The 22,966-nt window shown below is 36.9% G+C and overlaps 1 protein-coding gene across 1 annotated transcript; it reads right to left on the bottom strand.

Moving 5' to 3' along the window:
* Window positions 1-973: 973 nt before the first annotated feature.
* On the bottom strand, window positions 974-13,225 carry LOC116033157 (cysteine-rich receptor-like protein kinase 10). The gene is made up of 8 exons (XM_031275917.1): window positions 13,054-13,225; window positions 3,876-3,956; window positions 3,573-3,743; window positions 3,320-3,480; window positions 2,025-2,235; window positions 1,699-1,936; window positions 1,411-1,561; window positions 974-1,279 (listed from the first exon to the last, which is right to left on the bottom strand). Exons 1-8 carry the CDS (start codon window positions 13,223-13,225, stop codon window positions 974-976), a joined length of 1,491 nt encoding a protein of 496 aa, XP_031131777.1.
* Window positions 13,226-22,966: the final 9,741 nt, after the last annotated feature.

The raw sequence follows: 22,966 nt of genomic DNA, 5'->3' as shown, positions 1-22,966 counted from the left end.
GAAAGAGTATAAAATTAAAGCGGACGTCAGGAATCGATGCCTTTCATCTTTTCATTTTACTGTTCACCCGTGTGCTTTCAAATCAGAAAACATATTTTGGGTGTGTTTCTAATTTCCTATTAAATGGAGAATTATTCTCTACTTTGGAAATAGAAAATAGCTTAGTAAAACGCGTTCATGTTTCTAAATTTTCAAACTTTCTAAAAAATTTCGAAAATTCTCTGTTAGTAAACAACCCTTTATTTGCCTTCTTGGTTCAAACGAATCAGTTATGAACAATCTAGGCTGATTTACCTCCTTGGCTTGTAGTCCTTTGCCAATCAGCTAGGGTCACAGGACAGAATTTACCCCGTGTATACCTCAAGTAGTGATTGCGATTTTTCTTGTCGCAAAAGAAAAAAAAAGGTATTATGCTAATATCTCTTTATTATTAATAGACCTATATTCTTACTAGAAATATATATATATATGTATATATATATATAGAATTAGATTGAATGATGAATAATAATATTGACGATTCACTCAAGAAAACATCTTAATTTACAATACAATATTCTTTATTTCTGTTGTTGCACTTTCTTAAACTTTGATTGTCTATTATTGTAGTCTATTATTTGATATTCAATAATATCCTTTGGATACAACAATATAACCCTTTGGCCTCTAAATTACTAGCCGACTAGTATACTTGCGTGTGAATCGCCTTCGAGAGCACTCAACACCTAGAGTCATCCAATATAGTGCCAATTAATTATAGTCAAATATAGAGGTTGTCCATAAACACAAACTTATCTTACAATATTCAATACGTAGTTTTTGAAAGTTATTTTAAAAGCTTTACATTCAAAGAAATGATGTCTAATTGCAATTAGACATGTCACAATCTTTGATGAAGTTCATAATTATTTAGCACCAAAATTCACCCAAAAAGTCTTTGCACAAAAATAAGAGTAGTTTGTACCAAGTATGGCTATCGACCTTCGATCTCTGTAATTGTGACCTCATTAATAGAGTAAGATTTTGCATTATTAGCAACATCATCACATTTTAAGCCAATAATGGCTGAGAAACCAGGTTGCTTAGGAATAGGTAAGATTGTTGATTCATTACCAAGCATGGATACCACATCTGTCATAGTTGGTCTATCCGTCGCACTATCTTGAACGCATAGCAAACCTACTTGGATATATCTCGTTGCTTCAATAATTGAAATCATTTTGTCCATTGTTGAATCTATTAGATCTGAAACTTTTCCTTCTATCCATAAACCCCAAGCCTAATGATCATTAATAGGTAGAGTTAGAAACAAAAACTTATTACTCGAATTAAAATAGAGATGTTTGAATAAAAGAACCATAGAAATAAATTAAATTTTTGTATACAATTTATGCATAGAGTAATACTTACATAACCAAGTAAATTTGAAACACGATCTGGATTGTAGAAGCCATTGTTTCTCTTTCCACTTACAATCTCCATTACCATGACTCCAAAGCTAAAAACATCCGATTTCTCCGAGAAACAACCATCCATGGCATATTCCGGAGACATGTAACCACTGTTTTATCATGAAATTGTTCTACAAGTTACATGAAAGAAAAAAAAAAAATATATATATATATATATATATATATATATATATATATATATATATATAATAGAAGAAATATTTAAAACATATTCTCATTGACTTACTAGGTCCCAATGATGCTTTTTGTGCTTGCTCGAGAATCACTATCTTTAAATATTCTGGCAGTTCCAAAATCAGAAATCTTGGGATGCATGTGAACATCTAGCAATATGTTACTTGTTTTCAAATCTCTATGTATAATCTTTAGTCTTGAATATTTGTGGAGGTACAAAAGCCCTTGAGCAATCCCATCAATTATGGAGGCACGCTTTCCCCAATCAAGACAAACTTTCTTTCTTGCATCTGTGTAAAACCAATGTCATGCATTCATAAATGGAGCCAAGCAAGAGAAATATAGGGTGAATGATGGAACCGAATAAAACAAACTAACCAAAAAGAATTGAATCCAAACTTTTATTTGGAAGGTACTCATATAATAATATCCTCTCATCTCCTTGAGTACAACAACCCAGAAGTCTAACAAGATTCCTATGCTGCAATTTGGAGATCAATAGAACTTCATTTTTGAATTGTTCAACTCCGTGTCCGGACATTTTTGAGAGCCGCTTTGCTGCGATTTCTTGACCATTGGGTAATATTCCCTGAATAGAATTTAATGATCTTCATTAACCACAAACACATCTACTCTCTTCGTTTCAATTTTATATGTATGTCTTGTTTAATTAATGAAGTTTGACTGAACTTAATTATAATTTAATTTTTAATAATAATATTTAATTCAATGTTAGTAAATGAAATTTATATATTTGAAAATAATATATAAAATACTATTAAATATAGAAAATCTAATAAAAAAAATTATAAAAAATGCTAAAGAAAATAATTGAAGTAAAAAAAAGTTGAGTAAAATGTGACAAAGGGAGCAATTTGTATTGTTACTATTACATTTAGATAAGCTGTGACACAAAGAAATTGGTGAGTTTTAGCATTTTTTTTAGTACTACTGACTCTGTTACAATGTAGTATCTGTTCATAACTACTTTCTCAATCACAAAAAGACAGCAGCGTCTCCACTGGGGTCGAAACCTCCCCTAATTCTAGCTACTATTCACTGGAATATAGCCATAAGGAGAAGAAGATTTTTGAAATTTCTAGCTTTGTTAATTGGAATTCTGGGTGTAAAAACTAAAAGTGACAAAATGCTACGGCACGTATAAAAATGAAAAGAAAAATAAAGCATAAAAGATGAAAATACTACTATACTCACAGGGCCAAATTAAAGGTGAACAAATTAATACTTTCTTCCACAAATTAATAAGGTGGACTAAAATTGAAAACACCCTTATAACAGTAGGACAAAAAATCATATGTGAATATAGTTCATTTATAGAGTTAATTCCATTTTTGGTCCTAGATTTATAGGTGACAATCCGCTTTTAGTCCTTTTTTTCAAAACATCCACTTTTGGTCCTAGTATTATTATGGCATGACCATTTTTGGTCCTCTATCAACAAAACAGTTTAAATTTCATAAAATACAAGGGCATTTTGGTCTTCAATTATGAATTTTTTCAAATCAACAAACATACAAAATATAGCCGGTCAACCTACATTGTATAAAAAAGATCGAAATGGCCAAAAAGGGATGTTCTGATAAAAATGGACTAAAAGTAGATTGTCACATATAAATCTAGGATCAAAAATGGAATTAACTCTTCATTTATACCTTGTATACAGGACCAAATCCTCCTTGACCAAGTTTATTTTCTTCAGAAAAATAATTTGTGGCCATTTCTATGCATTTGAAATCGAAGAAAGGTAAGTCCTCGTCGTGACCAGCAAGTTGTTGCGTGGATTGCACAATTGGGGCTGTGTAAACACTTACAGCTGATTAGGTGGGAGGGTTATAGCCAGAGTTAAGAAAGAATATATGTGAATTGATAAATTGATATATATTAAAAGATGGGATAGCAGTATACCTATGAAGCAGCAGGTGCAACTTTTTCTTGAATAGCAAACTAGGAAAATCAGGGCGAGGGCGATGACAGGGAGTATTACTGTAAGAGCTACTATAGTAGTTGTGGTTCTCATCATGTGGTGTGACATATTCCTTGTCAAAGCAGCCGGAGGAGGAGGTGGAGGAGCATGGACTGATATAGTTCAATGCGAATTGAATTGAATTGAATTGAAGCAATTGAGTGAGTAGTAGCTTTATTAGGTTGATAAACAAATTAAATTGAAACATGCTCGCAGGAAGTAAAAAGGGTGGATGAACTATCTACCTGTTGTTTTTCCATAACGAATGTAAAGATTTTCGCCCTGAAGCGCGTACTGGTATTTAGTGGAAGATGAAAATTTGCAGCCTGTTCCATCAGGTTTAAGTGTAGCATAGACGTTGCAAGAACAATTTTGGACACACATTTCTTTGCAATCACTAATATTTAGCGTGGTGTTGAATAACATTTGTTCCCATAAATTTAATTCAATAAAACCAGTTGTTGAATTGAACTTGTCTCCAGCACTACAATTGGATTGTTTGGGTGATTTTAGGCACCCTTTGTTTGAATAATTTGTATCATTAGGATCACAGTCAATGAGTGCATCTGTGTCGTTTCCATTCTCATCAACAAATAAATAAGAAATTAACCCAGTTGCATAAATTTTGATAAAGGCCTCACCCGCATCAAAATTCCCATCCCAAGCAAAATAGCTTTCTTTGTGGTTAGAGAAATACCTGAGACGATGGGAATGGACTTGAAGAAATGGAAAATTGTATCCATTCCAGACCCCACTGTGCCAATAAACAACCCCTCTTCGCATGGCAACTAGCTGTCTATAAGGTAAAATTTCTGTTGTTGAAGCCGGTGTTGTTGTAAGTACTGCGCAAAGACAACGGTTTTTAACCGTTGTCTTTTCTAGAAAAGACAACAATTAAAAATCGTTGTCTATTGAGTGTTGTTGAAGCCGGTGTTGTTGTAAGTCCCGTGCAAAGACAACGGATTTTAACCGTTGTCTTTTCATGAAAAGACAATAGTTAAAAACCGTTGTCTATTGATGAATGTTGTTGAAACCGGTATTGTTGTAAGTCCCGCACAACGACAACGCTTTTTAACCGTTGTATGAAAAGACAATAGTTAAAAACCGTTGTCTGAGTGTTGTTGAAACCAGTGTTGTTGTAAGTCCCGCACAACGACAACGCTTTTTAACCGTTGTCTTTTCTTCAAATGACTAAAACTAGTATTGTTAAAACACCAAATTAATTATTTGATAAATTTTTGCAAACGCTACATTTAGCAACATTTGTATATTGCATTTTGAGAAAAAAATATAATTTTTCTCAAAACACCTCTAATTAATAAAATTAGTTTAAAAAACGTTGAAGGTGAGAGTCGAACCCTCAATGGAATTTGGCAATCATAGAGCCTTGAGGCTCCTTAAATAGGAGCCTCAAGGCTCTATTCCTACTTTTCCCACCGATGTGGGATGGTGGGAAAAGTGGGAATATACAAGGAAGCAGCAAATTGCTGCTTCCTTGTTTCTTTTTCTTGTTTTTTTTTTTATTTTAATTTTGATTTTATATAAATATTATTATTAAAGTTAATTCTATTTTTTTTGTCCTAGATTTATATGCGACAGTTCATTTTAGTCCATTTTTTATGAGAACATTCACTTTTGGTCCTAGTATTATATTATTATTGTGACATGACTATTTTTAGTCATCTATCAATAAAAATAACTTAAATGTCGTTAAATATAAAGGTATTTCGGTCTTTAATTATAAATTTTTCAAAAAAAAAAAACATAAAAAATATAGTGGGTTAACTTATTACACGACGTTGTTTATTATTATTATTATTATTATTATTATTATTATTATTATATTCAACCTTCATGTTATTATTAATACTAGTATTTACACCCGTGCGATGCACGGAATGTGTTTGTTATAATATATTAAGAATATTTGAATGGATATACAATTATTTAATTATAACATCAAATATTATATAGTGCAAGTGAAGATATGAGTTGGGTCATTTATGTTTGTTGATGTTACCATTGCTTGAATTCGAGTAAATAATTGCTCAAATTAATAGCTAATGTGTAGACGTAGGCATGCAGTGTTGTAACTTTAGAGATTTTATATATCATTGTTAGAAATTTTTAGAAATTGGCCCAATGTGCTCGTTCTCTGGCAACTTAATTATAGTAATGTACAATATTTTGGGCGGGAAATAGGATTTAGTTTTGGAGGATTTTGTTTTTATAAGTATTATAATATTATAATAATGTACTAATCCTAATGTATAACAATGTTTTGATGTTATAGGATTTCGTGTTTTAATATTATTGTACTTTTAATATTATTTTATTGTTTTAATTGTTTTAATGTACAATATTTTGGGCGGGAAATAGAATTTCGTTTTGGAGGATTTTGTTTATATATATATATATATATATATATATATATAGATTATAACAATGTACTAACCGTAATGTATAACAATGTTTTGATGTTATAGGATTTCGTGTTTTAATATTATTGTACTTTTAATATTATTTTATTGTTTTAATTGTTTTAATGTACAATATTTTGGGCGGGAAATAGAATTTCGTTTTGGAGGATTTTGTTTATATATATATATATATATATATATATATATATATATATATATATATATATATATATAGATAGATAGATAGATAGATAGATAGATTGTACATTTAATATTATTTTATTATTTTAATTGTTTTAATGTAGAATATTTTGGGCGAGAAATAGGATTTCGTTACGGAGGATGTTGTTTATATATATATATATATAGATATATAGATATAGATTATAACAATGTACTAATCCTAATGTATAACAATGTTTTGATGTTATAGGATTTCGTGTTTTAATATTATTGTACTTTTAATATTATTTTATTGTTTTAATTTTTTTAATGTACAATATTTTGGGCGGGAAATAGGATTTCGTTTTGGAGGATTTTGTTTTTATATATATATAGATATAGATTATAACAATGTACTAATCCTAATGCATAACAATTTTTTGATGTTATAGGATTTCGTGTTTTAATATTATTGTACTTTTAATATTATGTTATTGTTTTAATTGTTTTAATGTACAATATTTTGGACGCGAAATAGGATTTTGTTTTTTATATATATATATAGATATATAGATTGTAGTTTTAATATTATTTTATTGTTTTAATTGTTTTAATGTACAATATTTTGGGCGGGAAATAGGATTTCGTTTTGAAGGATTTTGTTTATATATATATATATAGACTATAACAATGTACTAATCATAATGTATAACAATGTTTTGATGTTATAGGATTTCGTGTTTTAATATTATTGTACTTTTAATATTATTTTATTGTTTTAGTTGTTTTAATGTACAATATTTTGGTCGGGAAATAGGATTTTGTTTTGGAGGATTTTGTTTATATATATATATATATATATATATATATATATATATATATATAGATTGTACTTTTAATATTACTAGTATTTTCGCCCGTACAATGCACAGAATGGATTTGTTATAATATATTAAGAATATTTGGATCGATATATAATTATATAAATTATAACATTAAATATTATATAGTGTAATTGAAGATTTGTTTTGGTTTGATTATGTTTTCTGATGTTATCCTTATTTGAATTCTAATAAATAATTGTTTAATTAATAGCTAATGTGTAGTTGTACGCATGCGGTGTTGGAACTTTAAAGATTTTATATATCATTGTTTAGAATTTTATAAATTGGGCAAATATGCTCGTTCTCTAGTAACTCAGTTATATGAATCAATTGTTATTCTAATTCATATGTATGGAAGATATATTTTTGTGTAGATATATAGCAATTTTTTCATCTTGGAAAAAAACATAATATCACTGGTTGTATTTACACATTATTGAAAACCTCTCTGTAGACAACATTGGTAGTAACAACACAATCTTGTCCATTCTCGTCTAGAACTAATTAACACTTTCAGGCTATCATGATGGGTGACTCAGGAGAAAGCTATGTACAATTGACCGTGATTAAAAACTGGTTTTTTCAGCAATAACCCAACGTGAGTTAGTGTTCGACCCTGGCTTTTGTTGATAGTCATGGCATATGCAAGCATCAGTGGGAATTATTTATGCTGAAACTTGAAGGGAAATCTCATATTAGAAAGAGTGAGAGACATTCGAGGGATAAGAACTTTGGTTCCTTCATGTGTCCCATTAACTATTCTTGCTTCAACAATGTGATCTGCCAATTTTGTGATGATGAGTCACGTACTGTTATAAAGACCAAGAGAATGGTCTATCTTCCACAATAACATAACAGGTGCACCGACCTTTAATTAATGTCAATGAATGATTAAGAAAATCATACAATCTCAAACTATTAAGAATTTATGAGTGTGTACTTCTAATAGATTTTCACCGTCTAGTTTTGCCTTACACAAAGAGTTACAACTTAAATATGTTTATCCTTTTGCAATATTCATGTCGCACATGTACTCATTAATTTGATCAACGACATCTAAAGTCGGCGAGCGGATCACTGACCTTCGAGCTGCGACTCATCAAGCATGTCATATCTTGAGCTTGAAATTTTTAGCGACTCATCAAGCATGTCATATCTTGAGCTTGAAATTTTTAAAAATCACTTTTAATGTAATCAAAGCATTGAGTCATAACAATTTTGACACTTTTAATGTAATCAAAGCATTGAGTCATAACAATTTTGACACTTTTAATGTAATCAAAGCATTGAGTCATAACAATTTTGACATTGAAATTTTAATTTTATAATCTACATGTATATATTCTGTGATTTTTTCCATAAAATTAGTTTTGATAGTCAAACTATAAAATATATTGATTTTACCAATCACTAAATTTCAAAATGTTTCTGATTCTCAGGTATATATAAGTAAAACTCACATTTAAAGCCTAATTGTTTTTGTCAATATTTCGTACATATAAAACAAGTCTCTGACTATCGTGAGTAGTTAGTAACCTTGAGTCTAACATACAACATAAAGCATTGTGTGATAGTGGGTAGTAACTTTGAGGTAAGACCATTCAAGCATATAAGCATGATTCGAGCTTGTTTCTATGCTCTCAAAATTCAAATCATCATACTGGCATCAGGCAATAAACAAAAATATATCAAAATGTATGAATCATATATCTAAACTGTTAATCCAAACTTCACTCCAGATTACCAAATGGAGTATATGGCTTTTTGGAATGATGCACATCCAAACTGTTGAAATGCGATGTCCATAATCATTGATTGGCATACTACTCATGCTTAATATTTCATCAAAGTATCCGTTTCTTATGATATTATGATTTATAACATATCAAAATTGACAAATAAACTATAGTATGAGTCTTCCTTGCATGCAACAAATATCACAAAAGTTCAGTGTTATAAAATAAGTGTATAAATGCAATATGTAGATAATTTGCATTGCATTATATATCATTAATTTAATTACTTGTCGGTTAGTTATTGCAAGATCTTGAGGTACACTTATATTTTGATATTCAATAAGTATAAATATATTAGAGAAAAATTTACATGGGAGTAATGGGATAATCAGTTGAGTGATTGTTGGTTGACCGTAGAGCGTTGTGTTGGAGGAAGAAGATGAAATATAGTGAAGATGATATTGCCCTTCACTATATATCATCTTCTTCCTCCAACACGTTGATATTCTCTGGACAAATAACTGTTGGAAAAAATTAGCATAAAATGGCATTTTAGTGGCAATATTATGGTACAAATATATGTGGGGTCCACTACTTGGTTTGAGAAGAGGTTTGCACCACTACTTATACAAGAGTTTTTCTAAGGCTTATTGAATTGTACAGCATAGCATGTAGGGAAGAATATATATATTTTATTAGGAATTTTATTTTAATTTACAATTGTATTACGAATAGGAATTGTATTGCCGTATTTTACAATATTACGCAAACCATAATAGTATAGGAGTGTATTGGCGGGAAGTTAAAACTGAGATTATTGTTTTTATTAATAGTATAGATTGCATTGCAGAGAAATATATATACTGAATTATTACGATTAGTAATTTTAACCTAGAATTGTATTACGAATAGGAATGTAGGTAAGAATATATATATATTATTAGGAATTTTACTTTAATGTACAATTGTATTACGAATAGGAATTGCATGTGTTACCGTGTTTTACAATATTACGCAAACCATAATAGTATATGAGTGTTTTGGGCGGGAATTTAAAACTGAGGATATTGTTTTTATTAATAGTATAGATTGCATTGCAGAGAAATATATATACTGAATTATTACGTTTAGTAATTTTAATCTAGAATTGTATTACGAATAGAATATAGGGAAGAATATATATATATATATATATTTTATTAGGAATTTTATTTTAATTTACAATTGTATTACGTATAGGAATTGTATTATCGTATTTTACAATATTACGCAAACCATAATAGTATAGGAGTGTTTTGGGCGGGATGTTAAAACAGAGGATATTGTTTTTATTAATAGTATAGATTAATATTATTAATATTAATATTAAGGGAAAATGGCATCTTTAGTCCCTGAGTTATAGGGGTAGTGTAGACTCAGTCCCTAAGTTATGGCTGTATGCGAGTTTAGTCCCTCAGTTATTCACAAAGTGGCGAGTTTAGTCCCTGGACATTAAATTTGACGAAAAAATTAAAAAATATTCAAAATTTGAGGGGTAAAATAGGAAATTCACATTTTATTATTATTCTTATATCAAAACCACTTTTACAACATTATTTTTCACTTCTTAGCCTAATTATTTTCAAGATTTTTCATTTTTAAAAGCATTTTAATAACTTTCAAATGACTTATTAGTAACCTGACTCTCGTATAACACACTTAAAACCTAGCACAAATAAAGAAATGCATGATCATTGTATTTAGGTGTATGAAACACACTATCCTAACAAGTTTTTATTTTTTTACTAAGCAACAAATGTAATACAATTAAAACTTTTGAGATTTTTTTACACACTATCCTATCTCAAAAGTTTAATTTTATTACATTTGTTACTTAGTAAAAAAATAAAAACTTGTTAGGACAGTGTGTTTCATACACCTAAATACAATGATCATGCATTTCTTTATTTGTGCTAAGTTTTAAATGTGTTATACGAGAGTCACGTTCCTAACAAGTCATTTGAAAGTTATTAAAATGCTTTTAAAAATGAAAAATATTGAAAATAATTAGGCTAAGAAGTGAAAAAATAATGTTGTAAAAGTGGTTTTGATATAAGAATAATAATAAAATGTGAATTTCCTATTTTACCCCTCAAATTTTGAATATTTTTTAATTTTTTCGTCAAATTTAATGTCCAGGGACTAAACTTGCCACTTTGTGAATAACTGAGGGACTAAACTCGCATACAGCCATAACTTAGGGACTGAGTCTACACTACCCCTATAACTCAGGGACTAAAGATGCCATTTTCCCTAATATTAATAATAATAATATTATTATTATTATACCCTTTTAGGTCATTTTACATGTTAATCGCTAATTTAAACAGCTAATTTTATCAAATATTTTTTTACAAAACGCTAATATATATTATCCGTTAGTCAAACCCGCTAATACAATTCGTTGGTTAAATAAAATCGTTGTCTAAATAAAAAACGGGTGCACATGCAAAGACAATTATTTTAATAAATTGTTGTCTTGGAAGTGTTGTCTATTAAAGTGCACTTAAAGACAATACACAATCGACAACGGTTAAATAAAACCGTTGTCTTTAAAAAAAATAAACACTCGAAGACAACGATTTAAAAAAATCGTTGTCTTTGTAGTGTTGTGTATTCAAGTGCACTTAAAGACAACACATGAATGACAATGGTTACATAAAACCGTTGTTTAATTAAAATAACCGAATGCACATAGACAACGATTTTAAAAAACTGTTGTCTTTGAAGTGTTGTGTATTAAAATGCGTTTAATAACAACACACCAACAACAACGGCTAAATAAAATCGTTGTCTTTACAAAAAAAATAAACGCCCAAAGACAACGGTTTTAAAATGCCGTTGTCTTTGTAGTGTTGTGTATTCAAGTGCATTTAAAGACAACACAACAACTACAACAGTTAAATAAAATCGTTGTCTAAATAAAAAAAAATGGGTGCAAAAAGACAACGGTTTTAATAAACCGTAGTCTTTGAAGTGTTGTCTATTCAAGTGTGCGTAAAGAGAACACACAAATGACAACGGTTAAATAAAATCGTTGTCTTAAAAAGAAAAATCGCGCAAAGACAAAGGTTTTAAAAAACCGTTGTCTTTGTAGTGTTGTGTATTCAAGTGCACTTAAAGACAACACACCAACGACAACGGTTACATAAAACTGTTGTCTTTTTTTTTTTAAATGCACATAGACAACGGTTTTTAAAAATCGTTGTCTTTGCGGTGTTGTCTTTTGACAAAATGCACAAAGACAACACACTAAAGACAACGGTTCGGTAAAAACCGTTGCCTTTGATAAAAGTGTTGCGTCAAATACAACGGTTTTGTCCAAAAGTGTTGTCTTTTACACAAAAGACAACACTTTTGTCAAAAACTGTTGTCTTTTTAATGTTGTCTATGTGCATTTTTCTTGTAGTGATTGGTTTTGAAACTTATTATCATAATATATCATGTTTATTTGCCTACTTTTTCTATCTTGCTAATGAATTTAAATCCTTTAGTAATTATAAAACACATTACTCTTTTTCTATCCGGCGAACGTTAACACATTTGATTTGCACTCCCCTGCGCGCTAGAGAGAGAATCTACGCTATATAAGTTACTTAGTCATAAAAAGACATTGTATAGATGAGAACGTTGATTATTGGATATAATTGATAATAGGAAAACTGATGAATATATACAGTAAGGGAATGAATAAATACAGTAAGAATCACCAACCAAATATTAACCAAATATTATCCTACCAAATATAACTCTAAAATATATTCATCTCTAATACTCCCCCTCAAGCTCAAGTGGGGTGACTAACAACATTGAGCGTGTCACGTAACCAAGTGAAACACGGCCTAGGTAACGGTTTAGTGAAAATGTCCGCTAATTGATCCTTCGTGGAGATAAAATGAACCTGGAACTCCCCCTTTGCCACTTTGTCACGAACAAAATGATAGTCGATTTCAACATGTTTCGTGCGGGCGTGAAAAACAGGATTAGCGCAAAGATAGGTAGCGTCGAGATTATCGCACCACAGCCTAGGAGAAGACGTAACAGGTAAACCCAACTCACGCATCAACGACACAAGCCACGTAACTTCAGCCGAGACATCTGCCAACGCTTTGTATTCAGCCTCCGTAGAGGAACGAGCCACAGTCTTCTACTTCCGACAAGACCAAGAAATCAAGTTCGAACCGAGATAAACCGCATAACCACTAATGGACTTGCGATCCTCAGGAGATCCAGCCCAATCAGAGTCACTGAAAGCATGCAAAGCATCTGAAGGAGACTTGCGTAGAGATAAGCCAAAGTGTATGGTGCCCTTAACATACCGAAAGACCTGCTTTAACATAGCCCAATGAGACATAGTCGGGGAGTGCATATGTTGGCAGAGCCTATTAACCGCATAAGACAAATCCGGGCGAGTTACTGTCAAATACTACAAAGCCCCAGCCAGACTCTTGTACTACGATGGATCAGCATAAGGCTCAACATGATTAACATCCGACTGAGTGGTCGAGAGCGGCGTAACAACAGCCTTACAGTCCACCATACCTACTCGTTTCAGAATGTCACTCATAAACGACGCTGAGAAAGAAGCACACCATCACCAACGGCAATAGTTTCAATACCTAGAAAAAATGAGGGACCGCCCATATCACGCGCCTTTAACACTGAAGACAACCGTCGAACCAAGCCTGAAATGCACACCGAGTCACTTCCCATAATGAGAATATCATCGGCGTAGACCAGAAGATAAACAGTGGTACCACTAGCCGAATACACAAACAAAGATACATCAGTCTTTGATGGTTGAAAACCAACAGACACCAAGAACTCGTGCAAACGAGTGAACCACGCACGAGGAGCCTGCTTGAGACCATACAACGAGCGTTGTAACAAACAGAGAAAATCTGGGTGCTCCTTATCTTCGTAACCTGGAGGTTGACGCATATAGACAGTTTCAGCTAACCGGCCATTAAGAAACGCATTATGGATATCCAGTTGTCGGATCACCCAACCCCGAGAATAAGCTAAAGATAGCAATAAACGCACGGTGGTTGGCTTGACAATTGGACTAAAAGTTTCAAAGAAATCCTACTCGGTACTTGATTGAAGCTTTTCGCCACGAGACGGGCCTTGTAGCGCTCTACCGAACCATCAGCCTTCCGTTTCACACGAAAGACCCATTTACAACCAACCACATTAACACCAGCAGGAGGAGGAACAAGCCGCCAGGTCTGATTCTGCAGGAGGGCATTAAACTCAGCATCCATGGCCTCCCGCCACTCACTGTGTCGAACAGCCTGAGAGAAACACGATGGTTCGCAACTGGTAGGGTCCGGAGGAGTGACCTGAGACACCAAGGCACGCATATTAGCCGACCTTTGAGACCGTAGCGTCATTGAGTGCGAGCGAGGAAGACCACACACACGCCGACGAGTGTGACGCACAACAACAGGTTGGCCGGGAGCACTGGCCGGAACACTCGACACCGGTGGTGGAACAGAGGATGCCACAGATCGGGAAAAACCAACCGTACCCCAAGGCATACTTTTGACAGCCGATACCGGACCACTGAGTGCGAGGCGCGCAAAAGGAAAATTCTGCTCATCAAAATGCACATGTCTACACACACAAATTCGGTTAGTGTTGAGATCCATGCACCTATAACCACGGAAGGACTCAGGGTACCCTAAAAACACACAGGGAGCCGACCGAAAATCCATCTTGTGCCGATTGTAAGGACGCAAGTATGGATAACAAAGACAACCGAAAACTTTAAGGAGAGTGTATGACGGGGGAGACCGATGAACTTTGAAGTGTGGACTGACATGACCAAGGACAGGAGTAGGCATTTTATTAATTAGGTATACCGCAGTTTCAAATGTAAACTCCCAGAAACGACACGAGACCGAAGCCTGAGCCATCAAGGCAAGACCCGTCTCAACGATGTGCTTGTGCCTACGCTCCACACGCCCATTCTGCTCATGGGTGTAGGCACAGGAACGACGATGGACAATTCCCAACTGAACAAAGCGATTATGCAACTTTTGGTATTCACCCCCCAAATCAGTCTGAATAGATTTAATTTTGCACGGCAAAAGACGCTCTACCATGGTACGGAAACGTTCAAAAACAGCATATATATCAGATTTTTGATGTAGAAGATAAAACCACGTAAAGCGAGAATAGTCATCAATAAAAATAACGAAGTAACGCGAACCATTACTAGATAATAAAGGCGCAGGGCCCCAAATGTCCGAGTACAAAAGTTCAAGAACATGTGAACTAGACGAACTAACACGAGGAAGCGGAAAACGAGCCGACTTCCCTAATTGACAAGCAGAACATAAAGACTCACTAATACTAGAATTGGAAGTTGGACATGACTTCAGTATCTGACCGAGAAACCGCTGATGCGGATGACCTAGCCTGTTGTGCCAAACTGAATGAATGGCCCGCGCGGACAGTAACGCAGCAGGACCAGACTTGGACACTGGAAGAGAGTAGAGACCATCAGAACCTGTCCCCTTGAACAGAACCTCCTTGGTGACGAGATCCTTCACAAAAGAATAGGTAGGATGAAATTCAAAGAAGACACGATTATCACAGGCAAAACGTTGGACAGATAATAATGAGGCAGACAACTTTGGAACATGTAACACATTAGATAGTTTAAACGAACGACTAGGAGTAGAAATAGATACATGACCAACACTAGAAATTGGCATACCTGTATCATTCCCGACGCGTAAGACGTCAGGACCAGTATAATCATCAGCAGTAGACAACACCCCAGGATCAGGAGTAGCGTGATTGGTTGCCCTAGTATCCGGGAACCAATTATGCGACCCAACTGTAGAAGAAGCATCCTGAGCAGAATAGGCAATGTGTGCCTGAGGTCCAGAACCAGCATAACGCTGGTAGCATGCAATAGCGGTATGGCTAATATTGCCGCAAATCTGACACCATGGAGGAGACCGACGACCGCGACCATGACCACCGCTCTGCCAGCGCCCACAACCGCCACCACGCACGAAACTGCCACCTTGACCTTCTCTTCCACGCCCAGGTTGAGCTACCATGACCGCCGGAGTCACCTGCGCACCACCTGCGTCATACTCATCTCCGCAGATAAATTCATTTGCCACTAGGAAATCGGACAGCTCAGCAAGTGTAAATGGTTCCTGCCTCGCCGTCAACGTGGCCACGAGCGGACGATACTCTGCGCGAAGCCCTCGAAAAATGTATAGATTCTGATCATCAAGAGTCACCTCCCAGCCAGCCAACGCCAGGTCCTCCACGAGCACCTACGCACGACCGAGGTAGTCCGCCACAGATTCATCACCTTGCCGTAGACCTTGAAGCTGCCCCAGTAGCCGGAGAGTACGAGCACGTGTCGCCGACCCAGGGACTGTTCCACGGCGAGCCACACCTGCCGGGAACTGGTTTTGCCGACGGCCAAATGCATGACCTGTTAGGAACATCATGTAATAGGTTTTGATGATACCAACTGTTAAGTAGAAATCCCCAAGTCTCGACACATAGGCAAAACGTTGTAAGTTCGACAAGTAAACCAAGAGCGAAAATACAACCGGGTAACTTTGAGCTCAACTCGGAAAATATTTAAAGCTTAAGGTAAACTTGTTTGAACATCTTAGAAGTCTCGTGTTGTAATTTCATAGATAGAACAGAAGAAGGCACGGGACAACACTGGAGGAATAAGGGTCTGCGAGACATCAACTAAGTCTCGAGACATAAGCAGAGTTCGAGAGATAAGATCTCTCGATGCAACAACTCAGTTCGAGACATAAGCAGAGTTCNGCAGCTGTCTAGTGAAGATCCTGAGGCTTGAGGCGGGCTTGGTGATCAAAGCTCAAGTGCTCGAGAGGTGGAGTAACTGGAAGCGGGGAGAAAAACCTGAGGAGAGGCGGAGTAACCTGGGAGCTGTCTTGTGAAGATCCTGAGGCTTGAGGCGGGCTTGGTGATCAAAGCTCAAGTGCTCGATAGGTGGAGTAACAAGAAGCGGGGCGAAAAACCTGAGGCTTGAGGCGGGCTTCGTGATCAAAGCTCAAGTGCTCGATATTGTACTGAAAAGGGAAGTTTTTTAGTGCAATCCTTCCAGGGAGTTTCTGGAAGAAGAGTGGACGTAGGCGGGTTGGCCGAACCACTTAAAAATCTCTCTCGCATTTACTTTCTGCTTTTATCTCTCGCTAACTTCTCGATTGCACTACATATAAACACACCTCTCGAACTAACTCAAACTCGTGCTAACTAAAAGGGGATAACATTTCCGCTGCGCATAAAACTTTGTCTTCACCTCGTGAGGTATCGAACCTAAACATCCTAAGTTCAATACACACGAGAGGTTGAAAAGATTTGCAAAATCTTATACAAGTCTATTCACCCCCCCCCCTAGACTTGTACCCCATCCCCTTGGGACCAACAATTGGTATCAGAGCAGGTTCTCTGATCGATATAAACCTTTGTTTATATTGCCTAGAGATCCTTCTTTGAAAAATCTTTTGAAAAAGTTTTCAAAGCACGAGATAATCTTTTTAAATGGACAGCATGTTGTCGAGACATCTTCTCTTTGATCTTAGCAGGTTCGATGACTGGAAAACACGCATGCTTGCGTATCTATCAGCCCTCCATGATGAGATGGCCGAGGTTATAACTTCTGGACCAGTCAANAAACCTAGGGAAGAATGGACAAGTGATGATAGGAAGAGAAACAACCTGGACAATATTGCCAAGGATATTCTCTTCAAAGCTATAGATGAAACCATCTTCCCAAAAGTAAGAAAGTGCAAAACGGCAAAAGAGGTATGGGATACTTTGATGTTAATTGGTGAAGGTGACGAACAGGAAAAGGAGAACACTTGCACCGTGGCCAGGGGAAAGCATCGACAGCATGGAATCTCGGTTCATGAAGCTATCAATAGAGATCAGTGATCTCGAGAAGGAGATTCCACAAAAGGAGCTAAACCTGAAGGTCTTACGAGGCCTTACCAAGGAGTGGGAAATGAAGGTGATCACAATGCGTGATCACAGGGATTTGAAGAACACCACAACCGACCAACTGTTCAGAGATCTCAAAGCCTTCGAATTTGAGATGTTCCCGAGAGATGAGGACGTGGTGGACAGACGGAATGTGGCACTGGTTGCTGATCAACCAACCATCTCCTCAAGGTCAGACCCTAATCCCACTGATTTTTTATCTGACGAACAGTTTGCTTTCTTCATGGGAAAATTCAGGAAGTTCATGAAGAAGACATCGAAGAGCAATACAAGTTCACCTTCCTCCTCAAGAAGGAAAAATGAGAGATACACATCCAGAAGAATGGAGGAAGAAGATCAAGGTCTATGCTACAACTGCAGGAGACCAGGGCACTTCAAGGCTGAATGTCCTTACCCACCGGTAAGCAAGCATCAAGGCCAGGAAGGCAAGGATTCCAGAAGAAAAGAAGAATCCAGAGAGAAGTCAGCACAAGGTGGCTTCAAGGGAGAAACAAAGACACACTTGCGCAGGAAGGCGCTTGTTGCTGAGGAACTCGAGAAGGCAATCGAGGAGTCCGAGACGTCGAGCTCCAGCGATAGCAGCCGCAGCTCAGAGGATGAGAGGGGGCTCATCTGCTTATACACTACAGAAGAGGAGGATAAATGCTTGATGGCTATCAATAATGAGGTAACCTCCCCTTCTACATCTAGCTGCTCCATATCTACTTCTCAATGTTCTTCGTTTGGAAGCGATGAGGATCACTTCGAAACTATGGAATTGATCAGAAGGAACCTCAAAATCGCTAACAGCACTCATGCCAAAATCAGGGAAGAAAACAGCAAGCTAACTGCTAAAAGAGATATGCTTAAGAACGTCTCGAAAGAGAATTCGGAGCTAACTCTCAAAGTAAGTGAGTTAGAAGCTAAAGTAATCCTACTGGCTGAAGAGTGCAAAGCTCGAGAGACCAGAGAGCTTAATCTTAGGAAGGTCATAGCATCATACACTAATTCCTCCAAAGCTATGGAGAAAATGGTGAATGATCACAGACCCACCAGTGATAGAACCGGCCTAGGGTTCCGTCAGAACTGTCTCTCGAGAGATAAACAGACCATTGGTTTGGGAACTTCAAAAATTGGAGGATCTCAACCCAAACCAAATAAGGGTCATAAAGGATCAACAGGAAAGACCAGAGTAGCTATTCAGAAACCGTCCCTATACACCAGAAATAGAAAGTATAGGAAAGCTATGAAGAATGGTCGGGTAAACAATATCGAGAGATCACCTAGCTATCTCTCGCAAGGTCGTTCCGAGTACAAAAGAAGCTACATTCCATATAATGCGCCTCAAGGCAAATATGGAAGGTCAGAGATCCATAGAGTTAGGAACTCACGGATGGAGGAAGGCAGACTTTATCCATCTAGTGAGGATTGGTCATCGAATCACAATTTCCGGAAGAAACCTCACTTCCAGCAATTTCATATGACCAAACAGGCAATGAAGGGCATGGTGCGTAAGTCTGAGGTCAGGCCTCAACCAAAACTGATCTATGCATCTAAGAGTCCCAGAGTCTTTGCTAGCATTCCTTATGATTATCAAACGTACAATGGCTACATTGCACCTAGGCCTGGANAAACCTAGGGAAGAATGGACAAGTGATGATAGGAAGAGAAACAACCTGGACAATATTGCCAAGGATATTCTCTTCAAAGCTATAGATGAAACCATCTTCCCAAAAGTAAGAAAGTGCAAAACGGCAAAAGAGGTATGGGATACTTTGATGTTAATTGGTGAAGGTGACGAACAGGAAAAGGAGAACACTTGCACCGTGGCCAGGGGAAAGCATCGACAGCATGGAATCTCGGTTCATGAAGCTATCAATAGAGATCAGTGATCTCGAGAAGGAGATTCCACAAAAGGAGCTAAACCTGAAGGTCTTACGAGGCCTTACCAAGGAGTGGGAAATGAAGGTGATCACAATGCGTGATCACAGGGATTTGAAGAACACCACAACCGACCAACTGTTCAGAGATCTCAAAGCCTTCGAATTTGAGATGTTCCCGAGAGATGAGGACGTGGTGGACAGACGGAATGTGGCACTGGTTGCTGATCAACCAACCATCTCCTCAAGGTCAGACCCTAATCCCACTGATTTTTTATCTGACGAACAGTTTGCTTTCTTCATGGGAAAATTCAGGAAGTTCATGAAGAAGACATCGAAGAGCAATACAAGTTCACCTTCCTCCTCAAGAAGGAAAAATGAGAGATACACATCCAGAAGAATGGAGGAAGAAGATCAAGGTCTATGCTACAACTGCAGGAGACCAGGGCACTTCAAGGCTGAATGTCCTTACCCACCGGTAAGCAAGCATCAAGGCCAGGAAGGCAAGGATTCCAGAAGAAAAGAAGAATCCAGAGAGAAGTCAGCACAAGGTGGCTTCAAGGGAGAAACAAAGACACACTTGCGCAGGAAGGCGCTTGTTGCTGAGGAACTCGAGAAGGCAATCGAGGAGTCCGAGACGTCGAGCTCCAGCGATAGCAGCCGCAGCTCAGAGGATGAGAGGGGGCTCATCTGCTTATACACTACAGAAGAGGAGGATAAATGCTTGATGGCTATCAATAATGAGGTAACCTCCCCTTCTACATCTAGCTGCTCCATATCTACTTCTCAATGTTCTTCGTTTGGAAGCGATGAGGATCACTTCGAAACTATGGAATTGATCAGAAGGAACCTCAAAATCGCTAACAGCACTCATGCCAAAATCAGGGAAGAAAACAGCAAGCTAACTGCTAAAAGAGATATGCTTAAGAACGTCTCGAAAGAGAATTCGGAGCTAACTCTCAAAGTAAGTGAGTTAGAAGCTAAAGTAATCCTACTGGCTGAAGAGTGCAAAGCTCGAGAGACCAGAGAGCTTAATCTTAGGAAGGTCATAGCATCATACACTAATTCCTCCAAAGCTATGGAGAAAATGGTGAATGATCACAGACCCACCAGTGATAGAACCGGCCTAGGGTTCCGTCAGAACTGTCTCTCGAGAGATAAACAGACCATTGGTTTGGGAACTTCAAAAATTGGAGGATCTCAACCCAAACCAAATAAGGGTCATAAAGGATCAACAGGAAAGACCAGAGTAGCTATTCAGAAACCGTCCCTATACACCAGAAATAGAAAGTATAGGAAAGCTATGAAGAATGGTCGGGTAAACAATATCGAGAGATCACCTAGCTATCTCTCGCAAGGTCGTTCCGAGTACAAAAGAAGCTACATTCCATATAATGCGCCTCAAGGCAAATATGGAAGGTCAGAGATCCATAGAGTTAGGAACTCACGGATGGAGGAAGGCAGACTTTATCCATCTAGTGAGGATTGGTCATCGAATCACAATTTCCGGAAGAAACCTCACTTCCAGCAATTTCATATGACCAAACAGGCAATGAAGGGCATGGTGCGTAAGTCTGAGGTCAGGCCTCAACCAAAACTGATCTATGCATCTAAGAGTCCCAGAGTCTTTGCTAGCATTCCTTATGATTATCAAACGTACAATGGCTACATTGCACCTAGGCCTGGAATAATGGGCCCAAGGTATAAATGGATGCCTAAACTCACTAACCCATCAGGACCCAAAGTTTGGGTACCTAAGCTTGCTTGATCTCCTTACAGGACACCAGGGGCGTGTGGTTCATTGACAGTGGATGTTCGAGACATATGACTGGAAATCTAACACTGCTAGAGAACATCCAACCTATCGAAGGTCCCTTGGTGACATTTGGCGACAATGAGAAGAAAGGACGCACAAAGGCTGTTGGTGAGATCCAAAAGAATGAGCTGGTTATTAAGGAGGTATCTTATGTTGAAGGACTCAAATTCAACCTCCTAAGCACAAGCCAGTTCTGTGACAAAGGCTACAAGGTTGTCTTCACCAAAAGCAAATGCCAGATTATGAGCGAGGAATCTCTCGAAGTCGTCCTGGAAGCAGCAAGGAAAGGAAACATGTACATAGTGGATTGGAGATCTGCCAAACCATCCCTATGTATGCTAGCAAGGAGCAAGGAAGACTTATGCTGGGATTGGCACAGTAAGCTTAGTCATCTGAACTTCAAAACTATCAACAAGCTTACTAAGAGGAACCTTGTGGAAGGACTGCCCAAAGTGACGTTTCGAAAGGATAAAATTTGTGAGGCATGTCAACGCTGCAAACAGATCAAATCCTCTTTCAAGAGCAAAGCCGAGACATCATCCACTAGACCATTAAGTCTTCTTCACATGGACTTATTTGGCCCAGTAGATCCACCCAGCATGAGAGGAAGGAAGTACACTCTTGTGGTAGTAGATGACTACACAAGATTCACATGGACCGTATTCTTAACCAAGAAAAGCGAGACAAAGGTTGCTTTACCAAATCTTCTGAAGCAGGTTCAAGTTGAAAAAGATGTCTCGATACTAAAGATCCGGTCAGATCAAGGTGGAGAGTTCGTTAACCAAGTAATCGAGAGCTACTGCAACGAGAACGGGATTCACCATCAACTGTCAGCTGCTCGAACACCTCAACAGAACGGAATTGCTGAAAGGAGAAACATAACTCTCAAGGAAGCTGCAAGGACCATGCTCTCGCAAGCCAACATATCACAAGGGTTTTGGGCAGAAGCAATCAACACAGCGTGCTATACCCAAAATTTTTGGGCAGAAGCAATCAACACAGCGTGCTATACCCAAAATCGGTCGGCAGAAGCAATCAACACAGCGTGCTATACCCAAAATCGGTCCTTGATCGTGAAAGGAGCTGGAAAGACTCCATATGAGTTGTGGAATGGAATGAAAGGAGCTGGAAAGACTCCATATGAGTTGTGGAATGGAAGGAAACCAGCTGGAAAGACTCCATATGAGTTGTGGAATGGAAGGAAACCTAATGTAAGCTACTTCCACACATTCGGGTGCAAATGCTATATCCACAACAATGGGAAGACTCAGCTAAGAACTTTTGAAGAAAAGGCAGATGATGGAGTATTTCTGGGATACTCATCGACAAGCAAAGCATTCAGAGTCTTCAACAAGCGGAGTTTGGTGGTTGAAGAGTCCATACATGTTACCTTTGATGAAAGGGCATC

Source organism: Ipomoea triloba, chromosome 10 (assembly GCF_003576645.1).
Source record: "Ipomoea triloba cultivar NCNSP0323 chromosome 10, ASM357664v1".
Classification (NCBI taxonomy): Eukaryota; Viridiplantae; Streptophyta; class Magnoliopsida; order Solanales; family Convolvulaceae; genus Ipomoea; species Ipomoea triloba.
The sequence above is the reverse complement of the archived record's forward strand: the minus strand, read 5'-3'. Positions and strand labels throughout refer to the sequence as shown.